The sequence below is a fragment of the Bos mutus genome, chromosome 19 (assembly GCF_027580195.1).
Source record: "Bos mutus isolate GX-2022 chromosome 19, NWIPB_WYAK_1.1, whole genome shotgun sequence".
Lineage (NCBI taxonomy): Eukaryota > Metazoa > Chordata > Mammalia > Artiodactyla > Bovidae > Bos > Bos mutus.
The window spans coordinates 33555188-33575824 of NC_091635.1; the positions used below are offsets into that span (position 1 = coordinate 33555188).

The 20637-nt window shown below is 44.6% G+C and overlaps 1 protein-coding gene across 1 annotated transcript in view; it reads right to left on the bottom strand.

Moving 5' to 3' along the window:
* The window catches only part of MARCHF10 (membrane associated ring-CH-type finger 10), a 100559-nt gene extending 80433 nt beyond the window's left edge, over nt 1-20126 (bottom strand). Inside the window, exons 1-2 of the mRNA XM_005905332.2 lie at nt 19894-20126; nt 12024-12130 (exon numbers count right to left, since the gene is read on the bottom strand). Of these exons, the coding sequence (XP_005905394.1) occupies nt 12024-12113 (90 nt within the window). The 5' untranslated portion in view covers nt 12114-12130; nt 19894-20126. The remainder of the gene's footprint in view (nt 1-12023; nt 12131-19893) is intronic.
* Nucleotides 20127-20637: the final 511 nt, after the last annotated feature.

Sequence of the window (20637 nt, forward strand, 5' to 3'; positions counted from 1 at the left end):
TTCCATTTTTAAAAACAAAATTTAGTACCAAAATATTTCTCTTCCAGTATTAGGACTGAACAAAACCCAAGGCCATTGTGTTCTATGGGCATGTCAATGGATTTTTTGTGTTTTTTTGAGGTATAGTTGATGTACAATGCTGTGTTAGTTTCAGTGTACAACAGAGTAATTCAGATATATGAATCACTTTTTTCAGATTCTTTTCCCATACAGGTTATTACAAAATCCTGAGTATAGTTCCCTGTATATAGTAGGTACTTGTTGATTATCTATTTTATATGTAGTAGTGTGTATATCGGAGAAGGCAATACTCCACTCCAGTACTCTTGCCTGGAAAATCCCATGGACGGAGGAGCCTAGTAGGCTGCAGTCCATGGGGTCGCTAAGAGTCGGACATGACTGAGCGACTTCACTTTCACTTTTCACTTTCATGCACTGGAGAAGGAAATGGCAACCCACTCCAGTGTTCTTGCCTGGAGAATCCCAGGGACGGCGGAGCCTGGTGGACTGCCGTCTATGGGATCACACAGAGTCGGACACGACTGAAGTGACTTATTAGCAGCAGCAGTGTGTATATATTAATTCCAACTCCTAATTTATCCCTCCCTTGCTTCCCCTTTGGTAGCCATAAATTTGCTTTCTATGTCTGTGGGTCTATTTCTGTTATGTATATAAGTTCATTTTTGTCTTTTTTTTTTTAAGATTCTACACATGAGCGATGTTCATAAGATATTTATCTTTATCTGGCTTTTCAACTTTTATTTATTTTTGCATAGTGCTTTTGGTGTATCTAAGGCCACTTTTCATAACCCAAGGAAACAAAGGCTTTCTCCTATTTTTTTCCTAAAAGTTTTATAGTTTTACATACAGATCTATAATCTGTTTGGAATTAACTTTATATATGACATGAAGGGCTTCCCTAGTGGCTCAGTTGGTAAAGAATCTGCTTTCAGCCCAGGAGACTGCGTTTAATCCCTGGGTCTGGAAGATCCCCTGGACAAGAAAATGGCAACCCACTCCAGTATTCTTGCCTGGAAAATCCTATGGACAGAGGAACCTGGCGGGCTACAGTCTGTGGGGTTGCAAGAGTGAGACAAAATTTAGTGCTAAACCACCACCATGATGTGAAATATGCATGCTAAGTGACTTCAGTCGTGTCTGACTCTTTTCAATCCTATGGACTGTAGCCCACTAGGCTTCTCTATCCATGGGATTCTCCAGGCAAGAATACTAGAGTGGGTTGCCGTGCCCTTCTCCAGGGGACCTTCTGCAACTCAGGGATGGAACCTGCATCTCCTGCATTGGCAGGTGGGTTCTTTACCAGTAGTGCCACCTGGGAAGCCCTATATGAAGTATGGACCCCGATTTATTTCTCTTCTCTTCTCATCTCTTCCTCCTTCCCTTCCTCCCTTTGTATATGGTTTCCCTTCCAATTGTTTCATCACTTTTTAAAAATAATTTTACTTATTTATTTTTGGTTGTGCTGGGTCTTGGTTGCTGTGCTGGCTTTCTCTAGTTGCAGCGAGCGGGGACACTCTCTAGTTGTGGTGTGCAGGCTTCTCATTGCAGTGGCTTCTATTGTTGCAGAGCATGGGCTCCAGGGCTCGAGGGTTCCTGGGCTCTGGAGCACAGGCTCAACAGTTGTGGTGTACCGTTTTAGCTGCTCCATGGCACGTGGCATCTTCCCTGATCAGGGATCAAACCCATGTCCCCTGTACTGGCAGGTGGATTCTTTACCATTGAGCTGCCAGGGAAGCCCTCAACTGACATTTTAAATACTGCAAAATAGCAAAATTTCTTGCAGAATTTCTACAGGTCCAATAACTGAACTCACCTTTGTCCTGCCAGAGCCGAATTATCCACTGCTATAGTAAAGAAATGCAGCATAAAGACAATCTTATTTCTAAATGAGGCTTGACATCTCCCTTTTCCTGCCTGGCTAAAGAAAGGAAAGATTCCTTCCACATCTTTTTCCCTCTGTTAGAAAATGCATCTCCTTCCTTGAAGGACTTGCCAGAATTTCATGGCCAAGGGGAAAGCCAGTATTCTGCCACAAGGTTAAGAGTAGAAATGACCTGATATTAACAAAACATTTACCACTTGGACTTGGGAACAGAGAATCAGTTACACCATGCTTCACAACTGATTGGCAGGTGAAGCACTGGTTTCAGAGTTCATCTACAGCGGCCAGGTGGCACCTGCAGCAAGGTGAATCCTGGATACTTATGAGAAAGGTATCATTTTACCCCGCCTTGCTTGGAAAGGGAGAACACTCCAAAATGGAGGAATTTTTCCCCTTGTTTTTGTTCAATCTCCAAGTTGTGTCCAACTGTTTGCGACCCCATGAACTACAGCACGCCAGGCTTCCCTGTCCTTCACTATCTCTAAGAGTATGCTCAAACTCTTGTCCATTGAGTTGGTGATACCATCCAAACATCTCATCCTCTGTCTCCCCTTCTCCTCCTGCCCTCAATCTTTCCCAGCATCAAGGTCTCTTCCAGTGAGCTGGCTCTTTGCATCATGTGGCCAAAATATTGGAGCTTCAGCATCAGTTCTTTTCAGTGAATATTCAGAGTTGATTTCCTTTTGGATTGACTGATTTGATCCCCTTGTTGTCCAAGGGACTCTCAAGAGTCTTCTCCAGCACCATAGTTCAAAAGCATCAACTCTTCAGCACTCAGCCTTCTTTACGGTCCAACTCTCACATCCATACATGACTACTGGAAAAACCATAGCTTTGACTATTTGGACCTTTGTTGGCAAAGTGATGTCTCTGCTTTTTAATACACTGTCTAGGTTTGTCATAGCTTTTCTTCCAAGGAGCAAGCATCTTTTAATTTTGTGGATGCAGGCACCATCTGCAGTGATTTTGGAGCCCAAGAATATAAAATCTGTCACTGTTTCCACTATTTCCCCATCTATTTGCCATGAAGTGATGGGACTGGGTGCCATGATCTTAGTTTTCTGAATGTTGTGTTTGAAGCCAGATTTTTCACTTTCCTCTTTCACCCTCATCAAAAGACTCTTTAGTTCCTCTTTACTTTCTGCCATTAGAATGGTATTTTCTGCTTATCTGAGGTTGTTGATATTTCTCTCAGCAATCTTGATTTCAGCCCTTGGTTTGTTATTTTCAAAAATGATGCCATATATTCAATAAATAGCTAAGCCTTTTAAATAATTCTGAACAGTGTTTGTTTTAATAAATAATTTAAATAAGAACACCACCACCCCCAATACTGAATAGTAACTATAATAAGTTAAACAGACACCAAATGATAGAATAAACCAAGCTAAAACTAAAAAGAGTCAGCTGGAGAGGTCAGTAAAGTCCAACTAAATATGGGCCTCTTTTTCCCTATTTCTTTACGATGAGTGGTGGAGCGCCTGTTGGGGGCAGGGGAGCCCCAGCCTGTAGTATTGTTTCCTGGAGCCTCAGAGGTCTCTGTTACCCTAAAGGCTGGGGAAGGAAATGCTGATGGGCTGAAAGTGGAGGAGCCCGTATTAGCAACTGCATGCAGGACCGAGGCAGATTTTGTGGGATGAACAGAATTCTTGTGGGCTGAGTGTTTTTTGAAACTTCTCTCCAAGAATGCCTGCGACTTAAACATTTCTTTACTAAAAGGGGAGGAGGAATAGAATGATTTGCAATGTTGAGAAAAAAATGTTTTTCCCCTCTAGTTCTCCCCCTCCCTCCACCTTCTCTCATTAGAGGAGCAGAAGAAACCAGTGGCAAGGTAGGTACTTTCTAATTTTAATCTTGAAACAGCCAAGCAATCTTTCCATGTAAATCAAACACTAGTCCTCTCCAAGTTACAGTTTTGCTAAGAAGGGGACATGGGGACAGAGCTAAGTTTGGACTTCCAGTCCTAGAAACAGCAAGAATCTGGCCATACCCCCCAGCCCTACCCAGGGACCAGTTTTCTTGTTATTTGTACATGTGAATGATCTTTTGTTGTTGTTTTCTGATGTTGATGCGGTTTCTGCTTGGAGGGTCCTGAAGGGATAGGGGCTGAGGAGTGTGAATTCCCCAGGATGGGGAGAAGGAAAAGATTTGTAATTCATCATCACCAGGGGCTCCCCTTATCCTGGGACTTTATTTCTCTTTCAGTTTCATGTGTCTGGAGCTAGAGTGCTATAAATAAGTTTCTGTTCTTGTGGCAAGAACTGGCTGAGTCTTGAAGTGGAGGCTCCAGGTAACGCCTTTTTTCTTCTTTCTGGGGAGAATCGGGGCTTCTTCCTTCGCTCCTCTTTGGTGTCGCACCCGCTGGACCCCCAAACCCATCCTTCTGACTGTAACACGTGCTCAGGTTGCCTTCTGTGCAGAAGGTACCACTGTGGGGCTGGAAAACAAACGTGCCTGTGTGCCTGTGGGGGACGATGTGGGCTTTGTGATTCACTGTAACTCAGTATTGGTAAACACAACGGGACCCAGCTCTGCCACTTTCTAGCACTGTGACCTTGGGCAAGCTCCATAGATTCTTGCTTCTCTCATCTTTGGGATGGAGGTGTCTCTGTGCTGCAAGACTGCAGGGAGAGCCTGAGGGACTGTTGGTAAGATGCTTAGCAAGCAGAGTGATTGGCTTGCTGTAGCATTCAGTAAAACTTAGCATCATCACCATCTACCACCACCACCACCATCATCGTCACCACTACCATCTTCATTGTAGTCTTAATCAACTTCTAATTGTTTCCAATCCCACATCTGGGTGTACTCCTTTTTTCTAAAGTCTGCTCTTGCCAAATAATGTGACTCCAATCTTGGCTGTGGAAGAAGAAAGACTCTTCTTGCAGACCTGACGTTCATCCTTGTTTATCTGCCCCAGAAGTAGGGGTCTGCTTGCTAAGCCCGCCTATCCCCTCAGCAGCCAACTGAGGAGCTCCCACTCCCAGTCATGCAGGCTACCTCTGTAAACCACTTGCTTCAGAATTACAGCTTTCTGAACCCACAGGGATGCTCAAAGTTTCTTTTGTCCCTTTTATTACCAGCCCCACTCTTCTAGTCATCATCTGGGCTCCTGGTACCTTAAGAAGCCACACACCCCAGGAACTCTTCCAGCTTCACGGTTCTGGTCTAAAAAGCGTTGTAATGATGACCCAACTCTACATCTTCATCAGCAAGGTTATTGTTACTCAAACCCCACAAGCATTTTGAGAAGCGGGACTTACTTCGGCCTTCAGTTGCTTTTAATTGTTCTTATGATCCATCACGGGCTACCCTGGTGGCTCAGTGGTAGAGAATCTGCCTGCCAATGCAGGAGACTCCGGTTTGATCCCTGGGTTGGGAAGATGCCCTGGAGAAGGGGATGGCTACCCACTTCAGTATTCTTGCCTGGAGAATCCCATGGCCAGAGGAGTCTGGTGGGCTATAGTCCATGGGGTCACAGAGTCAGACACAACTGAGTGACTCCATAACAACAATGATCCAACATGCCTAACTCAGAGTTTGGGCTTTTAATTATCACTGGGGACATTATCAAAGTTCATCAGTTTTAAGAGGTTGAGAAATCAAAGGTATAAAAAACAGTTTGATATGCTATTCCCCTCCAGTGAGTTTTTTGTTTGTTCTATGAAGAGTAGAGGAATGCACATGTCACATATCCCTCCCCGTGACTCCTGCAGGAGAAAAAGTTGAATTATCTCTGTTCCCTCAACCCCCCGAGTGGATAGTCCCCAGACTCGTGCCACCTGGTGCAGTGACCCATCACATCCTTAAACAAGTTTATATCATCATATTAGGTTTTGATCTGTACTTGAAAGAATCCGAATGAAAAATAAGCAACATGAAGTGAAACCCATTTGAACACATTTGATAGAGTCTAGAAAATCATCCTGAAATGCCAGGTGTAATCTTTCTTTTTAGCTTTCAGTGGATGTTAACGGCTAAATTTTGCCACAAGCTACATAAACACATTTGACCAAAAGAAGGGGAAATAAAAAGCTAAACAGCATGAACACCCTTGAAGAAACAGAGCCAAATTCTGAGATGGTGTATAATTACGTACTAGCTACCAGATTCTGAAATAGCATGTAATATGCCAAATAGATGTTTATTTCCTCTTGGTTTTTCAAAAGTGTCCCACCCAACCACTGAGAGGCACAGCATCAGAATAACTCAGGGTGGGTTTACCCTTCCTCTCCTGCTGCTAGCAGACAGACCTGTAAAGGCACTGCTAATTTGGTGCATACCAGCCTGAAGAGTATTTTAGGCAGTTGCAGGAATAGTGTGTATAGCAGGTTTCTAAGGGCTTCAATTTGAGCCAGTTCATTAAAGGCAAGTCCAGCACAGGAAGGCGTATGTGGCAAAGGTCTATGATTTGGGAGTCACATCTGGTTATTAGGCCTTACACTATTGTACACCCTGAAATGGGGAGTCCCTTGCACATCACTGGGGTCCGAGTAAAAGCTGGGGTTTCCACAAGTAACTGGCCAAGCTCACTGATGCCCCAGGGTTTCAGTATCTACCCAGTGCAAAGTCTATCTTAGTAAATTATCCAAATACACACAGGTTGTATATGGACCAAGTTATTGAGGGGGTCATTAAACTCATGCAACTGATTTTTTTTTCCATGTGGACCATTTTTAAAGTCTTTATTGAATTTGTTACAGTATTGCTTCTGTTTTATGTTGTGTGTGTGTGTGTGTGTTTTTAAGAGTTGTTTTTTTTTTTTTGCCTGCAAGGCATGTAGGATCTTAGCTCCTCGACCAAGAATTGAATCCGTAGCCCCTCTGTTGGAAGGCGAAGTCTTGACCACTGGACCACCAGGGAAGTCGCATGCAACTGATTCTTAAATCCCTACTTTAAATCTTTTCTGGAAGAAGGCGAGGACAGAGTCAATAATATAACTCATCACTATTCCCATCAAAGTAGTTTCTGTGGGTTGCTATATACTTAATTCGACAATCCTCAGAACATATTAAGGACAATCAAATTTATTTTTGTAGACCTTGTGGTGAGTGGTTTTGAAAATGCTCAATGAAGGTGGATTTGACTTTGAAGATTAGTTACAAGTCAGCTGGACCTGTGTCTGATAAACATCGTTGGTGGTCAAGTTCGCTAATGCTGGCTTTCATCAATGACAAGGCATTCAATTCAACATAGGAAAGTGACTCTGTCCTTCCCTGAAGAAGCTGTGGTCCAGTTTGATAGAAAGACATACAAAAGACAATTCCAATACAATTTCATCAACAATGAAAAAGAGGTATGAAAAGGGTGCTTTGGTATTGGAGTGATAGAAATGTTCTAAAACCAGATGATGGTGATGATAGCAAACTGGGTAAATTTAAACTTAAAACAGGTGAATTTTATGATATGTAAATTACACTTAAATAAGGTTTTGCTTTGTTTTGAAGAGGGTGCTATGGGAATAGAGAGGGTCCCATGGGAATACAGAGGGTCCCTCTAGTTCTAAGTTAAAACTATGGTCTTCACCACTCTTGCTGAGAGAATAAGGACCAGGGAAGGGAGGTTAGAGAAGTGGTGGAGGATTGGGCTGTTCTTGCTGTGGTTCTTGGGTTTGGGACCTGCCTCTGTGTGAGGGGAAAATGATGGAATTGCATACTCAGTTCTCATTTTCCATACATTTCAATCTGGAAGGTGGCAAGGCTGCAGGCAGGGAGACCGGATATGAGGATATTTTAATAAACTTGGAGATAAACCATGGAGGTTGGAACCAGGGCAATGGCCACAGGATGAGAAGGGAGGCACAAGTTCATGAGCTTTTAGGTAAACTCAGCAGGACTTGGTAACTGGCAGGGGTGGGGGTGGGGGGATTGTGCGTGGTGACAACGAGAAAGGAGTCAGGGAAGGCTTGGGCCACCATCTTCAGAGAGGGGTGCACAAGAGGATGATCGGGGATGGACCATGCAGAATCCACCATGGACGTGCTGAATTCAGTGTGCCTTTCCAACTCCTAGATGGAACCATCCAGCAAGCAAGTGTGTATGGGATTCTGACACTTTGAGAAGACTCAGGATTACAGATCATGAGTGTCTGACTCTTTTTGCAACCCCATGGACTGTAGCCCTCCAGGCTCCTCTGTCCATGGGATTTCCCAGGCAAGAATTCTGGAGTGGGTTGCCATTTCCTTCTCTAGGAGGATTTCCCGACCCAGGGATTGACCCCATGTCTCCTCCATTAGCAGGCAGGTTCTTTACCACTGAGCCACCTGGGAAGCCCCATCAGTGTATGAGTGGTAGTTAAACACATAGGAAGGGTTGAGATGGGCCATAGAACCTGTGAATTAGGAGAAAACTGGGCTGATGGAAACCTAGGGGAATTAACACGTGATGGGTAGAGCGAGGAATGTGAGTGAAACAGGAGGAAAACCAGGAGAACGTGATGTCAGGAAGCCAGAGAAGTAATGTTTCAAGAAAGAAAGAGTAATGGCCCCAAATGCAGATAAAGCTTCAGAAAACAAAGAGTTAAAAGTTATCTTAGGAGACTAACAGGCCAGTAGGTAATGGGATGCACTCGAGGGAGCAGGGAGTGGAGACAAAAGTCTAGCTGACTGTTTGGGGACATATGGAGACTAGAAAGTGCCGGGGTTGCGGCTAGAAAAGGACTCATGGTCCACAGACAGCTTTGTTCTTTTGTTCTCAGTGTGAGAGAGTTGAACGTGTTTGTGGGCTGAGACAGTAAGAAGAGAAGGAATTCCAAGGATGCAGATGAGAGGTCCACGGATGGAGAGGGGCTGGGAACACAGGGGCGTGGACCAAGCTCTCAGGTCCGGCCCCAGCAGTGAGAGTGTCCTTCTCCCCTTGAGCCTTGAGGGCTAGACAGGCATGCATCCCGGAATGGAAGGGGAAGAGCTGAGTGGGGTCCCACCTGTCGGCCTCAAGTTCTTTGGTTTCGTGTGTGTGCAAAACAGGGAGAGATGGTCCTTGTTGAAAGTACAGGAATGGGAGGTTTGAAAAAAATAAAGTTTAAACCGTGATAATGGAGGGAACTGATGGACAGAGAAAATATTGGAGTTATCCTTCATCCCTCTTTCCCTCACTCTTCCTCCCTATCAGCAAGATGTCTGTGCGGCTTCTGTTGATATTTCCTGGGTCAGGCTGCTTCTCACCACCCCCACTGTCACCATGCTGGTCTCGCCTAAATTTTTATCAGTTTCCTTACAAGTTTCTCTGCAGCTTCTCTTGCCCTTTTCAGTCCTTTTCCCACACAACAGCCAGAGTGATCTTTTTTTTTTTTTTTTCCCCTAAATTCATTTATTTCTGGCTGCTCTGGGTCTTCATTGCTGCGCACAAGCTTTCTCTAGTTGCGGCGAGTGGGGAGGTTCTCTCTAGTTGTGATGTGCAGGCTTTTCGTTGCAGTGTGTTCTTTTGTTGTGAAACACAGACTCTAGGCACGTGGGCTTGGTAATTGTGGCTCACGGGCTCCAGAACGCAAGCTTGACAGCTGTGGTGCCTGGGCTCAGTTACCCTGAGGCACGTGGGATCCTCCCACACCAGGGATAAAACTGGTGTCTCCTGCATTGCAAGGCAGATTCTTAACCACTGGACCATCAGGGAAGCCCCTGAAGTGATCTTTTTAAAAAGGTAAATCAGGTCATACCACTCTCCTGCTTTAAATTGTTTAATAATTCTCACTGGGATAAGAGTAAACGCCAAAGACCAAGCTTTGCCCTGAGAGACTCGATGTGATCTGGTCCCATCCACATCCTCCCTTAGTGTTTCAGCCAAGCTGACCTTCTTTTGTTTGCACCATTAGTTCCCGCCACAGGGCCTTTGCACCTGCTTCCTTGCTGCTCAGGATGCTCTGACCAGCTCTTTCCCATCATTTTACCTCCAGGATCAAATGTTATTTCCTCAAAGAAGATGCCTTGCCTATGTAAAAGAGCATCACCCCACCCCCTTTACCTCTGTTTTACTGGCCTCATTAAATTTATCATATATATTATATTGTCTCACATATTAATTTACTTGTGTGTGTAGCTTGTTTCTCAGTCATAGAATAAGAACTCGGGGAGAGAAGGGACTTTGTTCAGAATGTTGTTGTTGTTTACTCGCTCAGTCATGTCCAACTCTTTTCTGCCCCATGGACTGTAGCCAGCCATGTCCCTCTGTCCACAGGATTTCCCAGGCAAGAATACTGGAGTGGGTTGCCATTTTCTTCTCCAGGGGATCATCCCAACCCAGGGATCGAATCCAAGTCTCCTGCATTAGCATGTGGACTCTTTACCACTTGAGCCACCAGGGAAGCCCCGTTCAGGACACAGTAGGCACTTAATAATAATTATTATTTATAAAAACAGTGTTGAAAGTGTCCTTATTAACAAGCACAGTGTTGAAAGCCCAAGTGAGATTAGAAAATAAAGCTGCAAGTGACTCCAAGCTGCACGGTTGTGCGGTTTTCTTCAGGAGAGACCATCACATAATAAGATTGATCTTCTTACGTGCCTGTTCAGAAGACAGTTTCAAGCAAGTGTGTCCAAACCTGGGCTCTGTGGCAGAGACATCTTTGTGGAAAGCAGAGGGCCTCCCAGTGTGACCAGTTCGGATGTTTACATTCTTATTATCTTATAGAAATCCCCTCAATTCTACAGCCTTGGAGGTGGATTGACAAGAGTAGGAGGCAATTGCTGACTTCATTTCCAGGCCCAGAGCTGAACTGTATTATACAGGTGAAATCAGGTTACTGAGATCGGTCTGGTTGCCTTGGTGACACGGGAGGTTGGGTTATATTTGAAATTGCCAAGAAGGGGAAAAGCCTGATGGTGACAGGTCTCTGTTCTCCTTCGGGAAGGAGCACGTTTCGATCCTCAGCTGAAGCTAAGGATGTGCCTCCTTGGTTGCTGAGGGTGACCTCCAGCCAGTGGGCTGAGTGACACTTTCTAACTGCTCCCAGAATCCCACAAGCCAGTCTGGTAGGTTTGTCCCACGCCAGCTCTGGGTAATTACATCATGACTTCTCAGGCTCCCTGTCTGTTTTGTTTTTGCATGTAAACACTGTAACTAGGGTGACGAAGAGTTAGCTTGTTGTAAAATGTGTTAACCACCTTTCTTCTGGCTGCAGGACAATGGAAGGGTGTGTTGTTTGATAAATGGTAGGGTGACCCGGTTAACTCCTTAATGTCTTTTTTTTCTTGATTGCTGGTTTATCCAATTTAAGCCCTGATATCATTTGTTGATAAGGTTTGTGTGCCAAGCCCTGGGCTAAATACTTTAAAAATGTTATTTCATTTCCATGAGGATATAATGGAGGGGGGGGGCACAATTATCCCCATTGTACAGATGAGGAAACAGACTCTGAGAAGTAGCTTTTCATTGGTCACACAGCTGTTAAGTATGGGTTTTTGAGATTTTTTTTTTTTTACAGATTTTTTTTGTTGTTGTTATGGACCATTTTTAAAGTCTTTACTGAATTTGTTACAATATTGCTTCTGTTTTTTTAAAATATATTTTTAATTAGAGGATAATTGTTTTACAATGTTGTGCTGGTTTCTGCTGTACAACAGGCTGAATCAGCCGTAAGCATACATATATCGCTGCCCCCCACCACCCTCTTGAACCTCCCTCCTACCTCCTCATCCCCACTTCTCTAGGTTGTCCCAGAGCACCAGGTTGAGCTCCCTGTGATCTACAGGCAACTTCCCACCGGCTATCTATTTCACACGTGGCAGTGTGTATGTTTCCGTGCTCTGCTCTCAATTCGTCCCACCCTCTCCTTCCTCGCCTGTGTCCACAAGTCTGTTTTGTATGTCTGTGTCTCATTGCTGCCCTGCAGATAGGCTCATCAGTACCATTGTTCTAGATTCCACGTATATGCATTAATATACTGCTTCTGTTTTACTTTTTTTTTTTTGGCTTTGAAACATGTGGGATTTTAGTTCCCAGAGCAGGGATCAAACCTGCATCCCCTGCATTAGAAGGCGAAGTCTTAACTACTGGACTGCCAGGGAAGTCCCAAGTGTGGGGTTTGGCTTTTGGAAACCTGTTACTGCTTCTCATATACCAGTACCGTTTCCCCGATTCTCTCCTCATACTGCTGGTGGAAGAGAATTCTCACTTCCTGCTATTACCTGGTATTCTGAGTCCACCTTGTGCTGCATGTCCCGCAGATATTGAACATCACTGACGAACTTCTGCCTGTCCTTTGCTTCATGTAACATGATTCTTAATCCCCGACCTGTGTATAGAAGATGAATAAATGTGCTGTGATATAACCCTTTGTTGCTTTGCCATTTGGGGACTTCTCTTAGTATAATTGCTTTTATTCTCTTATTAATCTCATGTCCATTGTTGGAAGGGCACAGATGCTCCTTTCAGACTCAGAGGACTCTTTGTCTGGGTGTCGATGCCCTTACAGCCCTCTTGTTCCAGACATAAATAATGTAGCCACTTTCATCAGCTGGCTTCAGCCAGCCTGTCCTGGTTACTCAGAGGGAGTTAGACCGGCAGAAGCAGTTTGACCACACGACAAAAAAGAACCTAGCTCGATTAGCAATGACCGAAGCTCTGAGCCCCGTGGTCACATAAACGCATGGACTCTACAATGATCACACCCCTATTCCAATTCAGGCACTCCGCTGGGCATGGGGGTCAGGTGGTCTGGATGATGACATGGCCCTGGGCTTTGTGTTTCTCAATCTAGGGTGGAAGCCAGCACTGAATATGGTAGTCCCCCAGCCCCTCAGACTCCACATGGCTTTCTCACAAACTGCTCCTCCTCCCAAGTTTTCTGGAGGGAACGTTGGCATCAACCAGCTGGCTGCCCGAGCAAGTAACCTGGGTGGCTTCCTTCACCCTGCCCCCTCCTAGCCCAACCATATGAAAACCAAGTCCTGATGGTTTTCATCCCTGAGTATCCCTGGGATCCATCATGATTAGAGCACAGGCACTAGTGTGAGACTCTCTGGGTTCAAACCCCAAGTCTTAGAACTTGACAGTGGACCCTGATGCTGATAAGTGCGACGGAGCGGAAACACCGGGTCTCTGAGAAACTGTCATTGGGGGAGGGGGAGGCAAGGTTTTCCTTAGGGAAGGATACTGGCTTTGCTAAGGAGTGAGCTGGGCTGGAAATGGGACAGAAAGGATCTGGGACAGAAAGGACAAAAAGTACAGAGGTTTCAGGGCAGGAAGGGGATGGGGCAGCTGGAACACAGGGAGGCCAGGAAAGCCACGGAAGGGCTGTGGGCCCAGCTCACAAGGAGCCTTGGAGGTTGGATTCAAAGAGTCATATAAAGCCCCTGGAAGGTTCCATTCAGGGGGAGGACATGATTAGATCTGCATTTTTAAAGTTCCCTTCAGGGGATTCCCTGGTGGTCTGGGGCTGAAGACTTCATGTTCTCACTGCTAGGGGCCCAGATTCAATCCCTGGTCGGGGAAGTAAGATCCTATAAGCTGTAGCCAAAACCAAAACAAAGCCAAAGGTCCCTCCAGCTGTAGGATAGAGACTGGATGGAGGGTGGGGGAGGAGGTAGAGGAAGAATGGAAGTGGACAGGCCACTGGGGACATGTTAGAGGAATCTACGTAAGGTGGTGCCCAGACTTGGGTCACAACTGGAGGGGAAGAGGAGGAGGAGCTCATAGCTACTGTTTATGAAGCCTCTGGAAGTGCTAAGCAGTGTTTGACACATTTAAACATACTAACTCACACAATCTTCACCATTGCAGCAAAAATTAGATCTCTTTTGCAGATGAGGAAACTGAGGCACAAAGGGATTAAGTAACTTGTCTAAGGTTACAGAGCTGGTAAGCCCAAGAGTTGGGGTTTGAACCCAGGGAGTCTCATGCCAGTGCCCACGCTCTAATCATGATCAGTTCAAGGGACACTGAGGAGGGAAAAATCATCAGGTCTTGGTGATAATAAAAATGACATGATAATAAAAAAGATGGAGGTATAAAGGCAGCAGGCTGCCCAGGTCACTGGCTTGGGCAGCCAGATGGTTGATGCCAATCCTCCCTTCAGAAAACTTGGAATGAGGAGCAGGTTTGTGAGAAAATAATGGAGATTTTGAGGGGGCCGGGGACAGCAAATGGAGATGTCGAGTAAGCAGTTAGATATACTGCTCTGGAGCTGACCAGAGAAGTGAAGACTGGGGCGTTGCTGGCATTTTGGTAACAGCTGCAGTGGAAGGCAGGGTGGGTATTGAAAAGAGAATGATCACCCAGGACAAAATTCTGAGGACCATTGGATTTTAAGAACAGGAAAGGCAGCAGAAGAGAAACTCTGGGAAGAAGCCAGAGAGGCAGGAGGAAAACCGAGAATCAGGTGGGCGCAGTTTCACAGATGCTGAGAAGTGCGTGTTTCAAGGAGGAGATTATTAATAACCTTGGTGAGAGCCTTTTAGTGGAGTGACGGGGCCGAAGACAGATTGCACTGAGTTGCGTAAATGTGAGGTAAGGAAGTGCAGACGATGCTTTTAAGAAGTTTGTCTCTGACTGGTGTGGTCTAAATTTATGACAAAAACATTGAATTAGTTAATGGCATAGTTCATAGTGAGTCTACTGGCTTTCATTTATAAGGTCATCAGGGGCCTATTAACCAGTGAAGCTCTTTTACTTATTTCTATCTATCTATCTATCTATATATATATATATATTTTTTTTTTTTTAAAACTGAGATATAATTGACATATGGGCTTCCTTGGTGGCTCAGTGGTAAGGAACCTGCCTGCCAATGCAGGAGACACACACAGGTTTGATCCCTGGGTTGGGAAGATCCCCTGGAGAAGGAAATGGTGACCCATTCCAGTATTCTTGCCTGGGAAATCCCATGGACAGAGGAGCCTGACATAACTAAGCACTACCTCATTGACATATAACATCATATTAGTTTCAGGAGTACATTGGTATTTGTATGTATTGTGAAAGGAACACCACCATGAGTCTAGTTAATATCTGTCAGCCCACATCATTACAATTATTTTTTGTTCTTGTGATGAGAACTTCTAAGATCTATTCTGTTAGCAATGTTCACATATACTGTGTTATTAACCATAGTTACTATGTTGTACATTGCATCCTTAGTATTTATTTAATAACAGAAAGTATGTACTCTCTAGCTCCTTTGCCATTTCACTCTCTTCCTACTCCATGCCTCTGGCAACCACCAAGCTGTTCTCTGTATGCTCTCTGTATCCATGAGTTTGGTGATTTCATTTTTTAGATTCCACATATGAGAGAGATCATGGTATTTTGTCTCTCTCTGACTTATTTCACTTAGCCCTTAAGGTCAATCATGTAGTCACAAATGCCAAGGTTTCCTCCTTTTTTATAGATGAATAATATTCCATTATGTGTGTGTGTGTGTGTGTGAGAGAGAGAGAGAGAGAGAGTGTGTGTGTCCATGAGTATGTGCATGCTCAGTCATGTCCAACTCTTTGTGACCCCATGGACAAGCTCCGCCAGGCCCCTCTGTCCATGGAATTTTCCAGGCAAGAATCCTTTAGTGGGTTGCCATTTCCTTCTCCAGGGGATCTTTATAGATACACCACATTTTCTTTATCCATTCATCCATTGATAAGACATCTCAGTTGCTTCCATGTCTAGGTTATTGTAAATAATGCTGCAATGAACCTAGGGGTGCATATATTAATATCTTTTTGAGTTAGTGTTTTCATTTCCTTTGGATTAAATACCCAGGACTGAAATTGCTGTGTCAAATGTAGTTCTATTTTTAATTTTTTGGAGGAACCTCCATACTGTTTTCCATAATGGCTGCACCAATTTACATTCCCATGAACAGTGCACATGGGTTTTTCTCCTCATCTTTGCCAACACTTGTCATCAACACTTGTTGTTTCTTTCTTTTTGATAAAAGCCATTCAAACGCATGTGAAGTGGTATCTCGTTGTGGTTTTGATTTGCATTTCCCTGATTAGTGATGTTGAACACCTTTTCATGCACCTGTTGGCCACCTGTATGTCTTCTCTGGGAAAAAGTCTATTCAGATCAGCTCATTTTAAAAATCAGGTTGTTTATCTGCTATTGAGTTGTATGAGTTATTTATATATTTTGTATATTAACCCCTTATTAGATATATGATTTGCAAATATTTTCTCCCATTCTGTGGGTTTGCTTTTTCATTTTGTTGATGGTTTTCTTTGCTGTGCAGAAGCCTTTTAGTTTGATGGAGGCCCACTTGTTGATTTTTGCTTTTGTTGCCACATTTAAAAAATCCATTGCAAGGACCAATATTGAAGAATTTACTATCTTACTTCTTTTAGGAGTTTTATGGTTTGGGGTCTTATGTTCAAATTTTTAATCCATTTTGAGTTGATGTCTGTGTGTGGTGTAAGACAGTGGTCCAGTTTCATTCTTTTGCATGTGCCTGTCCAGTTTTCCCAACATTGTTCATTGAAGAGGCTATCTTTTCCCCTCTGTATATTCTTGGTTCCTTTGTCATAAATTGACCACATATACGTGGGTTTATTTCTCTATTCTGTTCCATTCATCTATATGTCTATTTTTCTTCCAATATCATACTGTTTTCATTACTATAGCACTGTAATATAGTTTGAAATCAAGACGAGTGATGCCTCCAGCTTGGTTCTTCTTTCCTACATGTGTTTTTTAATGACAGTCATGTGACAGATGCTGCTGGAGGCTCTGGAGAAACAGCAAGATAAGGCAGAGGACATTCTTGACCTCAGGTGTCTGTATTCTATGGCTCTCCTTCCTTGTTTGGTTTATTTTTCCAGTTGTTCAGGTATTGGCAGAATCAGGTTGCCTCTGACTCATGGTGACCCAGTGTCTGGTCTGGTCTCTATGAAATCTTGCAAGATTTATCATTGAGCCCCAAACAATATCGTCTAGGAACTTGTGTTGGCCCCTTGGGGCATATTTTCTCTCATTTATAGCAAGTTGATCTTTGTGAGTCAGAATCCAAAACTACAATCTGATAGGTAGTTCCACAGATGACACACAAAGCCTAAATTTTGTCTCTGAGAATTTTAATAGTCATTTATGGAAGTCTAATTTAAGAGACTGCTTTTAACTTTTCATATGAATTTGTACCTGCATAGAATAAACTTATGTTCCCACGCTTTTCAGAAAACAATGGTGTTAAAACTGGCAGAAAGATGAATCCCTGCTGCTACTGATGGAAAGAAAAGCCTGTCTGAATATTAATCAGGCAGAGAACATAAGGATTCACAATGAAAATATGTTAATGGTCACTAAAAGAGTGCATCCCAGAATCCACTTGGATGATACATTTTGGTTACAAAATTAACCTGGAAAAACCAGCTAATCTCTCCTGGCTTTAATGCTGTGTTATTTTAAGGAGGCTTCTCAGTCAAGAGACATGAAATAATTTTGTCTAAAGAGGTGGGAAATAGCATTATCTGAATTACTCCATGCTAGGTTACCTCTGACTTCACAATCACCTACCAAATAATGGACTTTAAAATTGCCTACAAGTCTCTTTGTCCTCCCATAAACTCTCTATGACTGGACTCTACTATAAAATCAATATTTGGAAGCATCGTGGTGCCACATTTAATCTCTTACTTAAATACATCAATACTTTGTGAGATTAAACAAATACTCTAGGCCCCAAAGAAACAGATTATTAGAGCTAGATCAAGGAGATGATGGGTAGGTCACCACAGTTTAGGTGAACATCCTCCACATTTCTGAAGTGGCGCTTGAACTTCATACTGGACTTCGGGTTTGGAAAACTGAGCAGGAGGAACCAGAAATGGAAATCACTATATGGAAATAAATCCACATGAGATCATGCTTCATGTGTGGATCTCAGCTTTGTGGGCCTACTCAACCAGATGGCCATTTGAAGCCCCAATTTTTTTCTTAGCAAATACAGGCAGGTGGAGGGGAGGAGAGTGATAATAACATGTGGGCAGGGAGCATGTTTCTAAAACAGCATTCTGTATTCTCTGCTGTTTCTCACCTTTGAACTGCTTCTCAATTCAATATCCACTCATGGTTATGCACACTTCTGTTTTAAGTCTCTGGTGATAATGTGCCAGTTTGGGGCTTTAGAAATCCACAGGAGAAGCCATATTAAGTCAGGAGAGGGAGCAGGAAATGAGAAGAGAGGAGGAGGAGGCATGTGGGAGAGGAAGTCCTACTTGGCTGAAAGCGAGAGTGAACAATTCTTCTTGGCCTCAAAATTCTACACGTCTGTGAAAGTTCAGGGAGGAATATTCTAAGAACTTTGTGACATATGCCTTCCTCTCTAGTGTCAATTTCCAGTGAATTCAGACTTAATTTCCCTGACTAAGGGGAAACAAAGTCTGACTGCCGAATATATTTCTTCCAGTGGTCTAAAAAAATCACATGTGCTGTCTTTCTGTTCTATGGTCACGTTTCACAAAAAGGAATTGATGGGAAGGGAGTTCTTTTTATTATTAATAATAATCAAGCCATTTCACTGTTTTCTTGTGATGTTCTCATATTATGCTGCTTCTGCTATGTCACTTCAGTCGTGTCGGACTCTGTGTGATCCCATAGACGGCAGCCCACTAGGCTCCCCCATCCCTGGGATTCTCCAGGCAAGAACACTGGAGTGGGTTGCCATTTCCTTCTCCAATGCATGAAGGTGAAAAGTGAAAAAGTGAAGTCGCTCAGTTGTGTCTGACTCTTAGCGACCCCATGGACTGCAGCCCACCAGGCTCCTCCATCCATGGGATTTTCCAGGCAAGAGTACTGGAGTAGGGTGCTGTTGCCTTCTCCATCTCATATTATAAGTGTCATCAAAATGAATACGTTATTGGTTCACTCACAAAGAAAAATGTCAATGTAAGCCCCTCTTTCAAGTTAAGGTTCCTCTGAACCAAAACCTAAATGGCTGTATTTATATTTATACTTGATCATCAGGTTTATGGGCTTCCTTGGTGGCTCAGATAGTAAAGAATCTGCCTGGAATGTGGGAGACCTGGGTTCAATCACTAGGATGGGAAGATCCCCTGGAGGAGGGCATGGCAACCCACTCCAGTATTCTTGCCTGGAGAATCCTCATGGACAGAGGAGCCTGGCGCGCTACAGACTACGGGGTAGCAAAGAGTTGGGCAGGACTGAGTGACTAAGCACTGCACATCAGGTTTATAAATCTCCCACCTTTCCATAACTCGGTGCTGGGAAGAAGGATTGTAGAGGCTTTATTCATCTTCTTTACACAATTAATTTGTAATAACAAAGATTACAAAATTTGTTAAAATTTAACTTTCAAAAATCTTAAAAATTCGAAAAATCTGTAAAAAAAAAAATCTTAACTTACAAAAATATTTTGAGTATAGGCGACGAATACGAGTGATTTAGGCTCACTCTTCCTAACGTTCTACTACTGAGAGAATAATACTATGACCCAAGAAAAAGACGGGGAACTGAGCGGGGCGAGGGTAGATGGTTTGACTCTTCCATCCGATTTGCCTAGGAGATCGGGGGCGGGGTTGGGGTGCAGTACTGTAAATGGCTTATGAGAAAAGTTCTTTGGCGTTGACTTCCCTTTATCAATCAAACCGTGAAAGAGCCGGACGGTCATACACTGACCATCAAGCCCAGAAAAGACAGACTCAACGTGTAACTGGGAAACTCTGGGGCTGGGCGGGGATGTCACAGGCTGGACCAGCAATTCGATGCTCTCAACAATACTAATAATTTCTCACTGAGGGGCCGGAAGGGCCGTGAACCGTATACTTCTCTTGGAGTATGGGGGGGGAAGTTATGTGGATGCAAGGGGCCTGCCAGAGTGCAAATACAGGACCCCCACACCGTGTCTGAGGTAGAAAAATGCGGGGGGTGTGGCCAGCTGAGAGGGAGTGACCAAGTCCTTAGGATTTAGGCGGGATTCCGCACCCCCCGCCCCCTCAACCCCGTCCCAGAATCGGAGTCGTCTCAAGGAAAAGTGATCTCCCATCTTTTTCCCCCACATCCTCGGAGGACCAGGGGCCGCGCGGTCGCGGGGGCGGCCGGGCCGGCCGTTACCTTGCGGGTCAGTCCTCTCCCCCTGGAAGGGGCTAAAGGGGCCGAGGGGCGGGGCAGGCGGGCCGGTCCAGGGCGGAGGAGCCGCCCATCAATCGCGCGGGGCTGTCCCGGTGCTCTTCTTCCTCCTCGCTCTTCTCTCCCGCCTCTACCGGCCCCTCTTCCTCCTCCTCCCCGGAGGCAGCTTTTGGCGGCGGCGGCCGGGCTTGCTAGGGGCGGAGGCGGTGGGGGCGGCTGCCTAGCGTCCTCCCGTTTCCTTGGCAACCCGGCCCCCGCCCTCCTCTCGCGGCCGTGGGGGCGGGGCGGGGCTGCGGCCGTGGAGGTCCTGAACCCGGACTTGGGAGCCCGGCCGGTTGCCGTGGGAACTAGTCGGGATGCTATCCGGAAGGCCAAGCGGCGATGGCGGCAAGCGAAGAAGAGGTGCTGAAGGAGTCGGATTGGCTTTGTCTTGCTGTCCAAAGCCCAGACCTAGATATTGAGGCCTTCGCTCCTGCCCGGATTAGTGCTGAAGAATGAAAACCAGAGGGGAAAGTATTTTTAATCGAATAAAATAATATTAAAGGCAACACAACGGTAGAGGGAAAGACAGTGCAGCCCTGCAGTCTGAGCTGCGCAGGGGATCTCTGAAATGTCTGCGCCAACATAAAAAGGAAGAAATAAATGACTAAGGGGGTCACCCCATCAATGGTAGATCAGAGACAGGAGTCCGGTTTTCTCTTGGTTGTCAGTAATCTTGGCTGCTTTTCC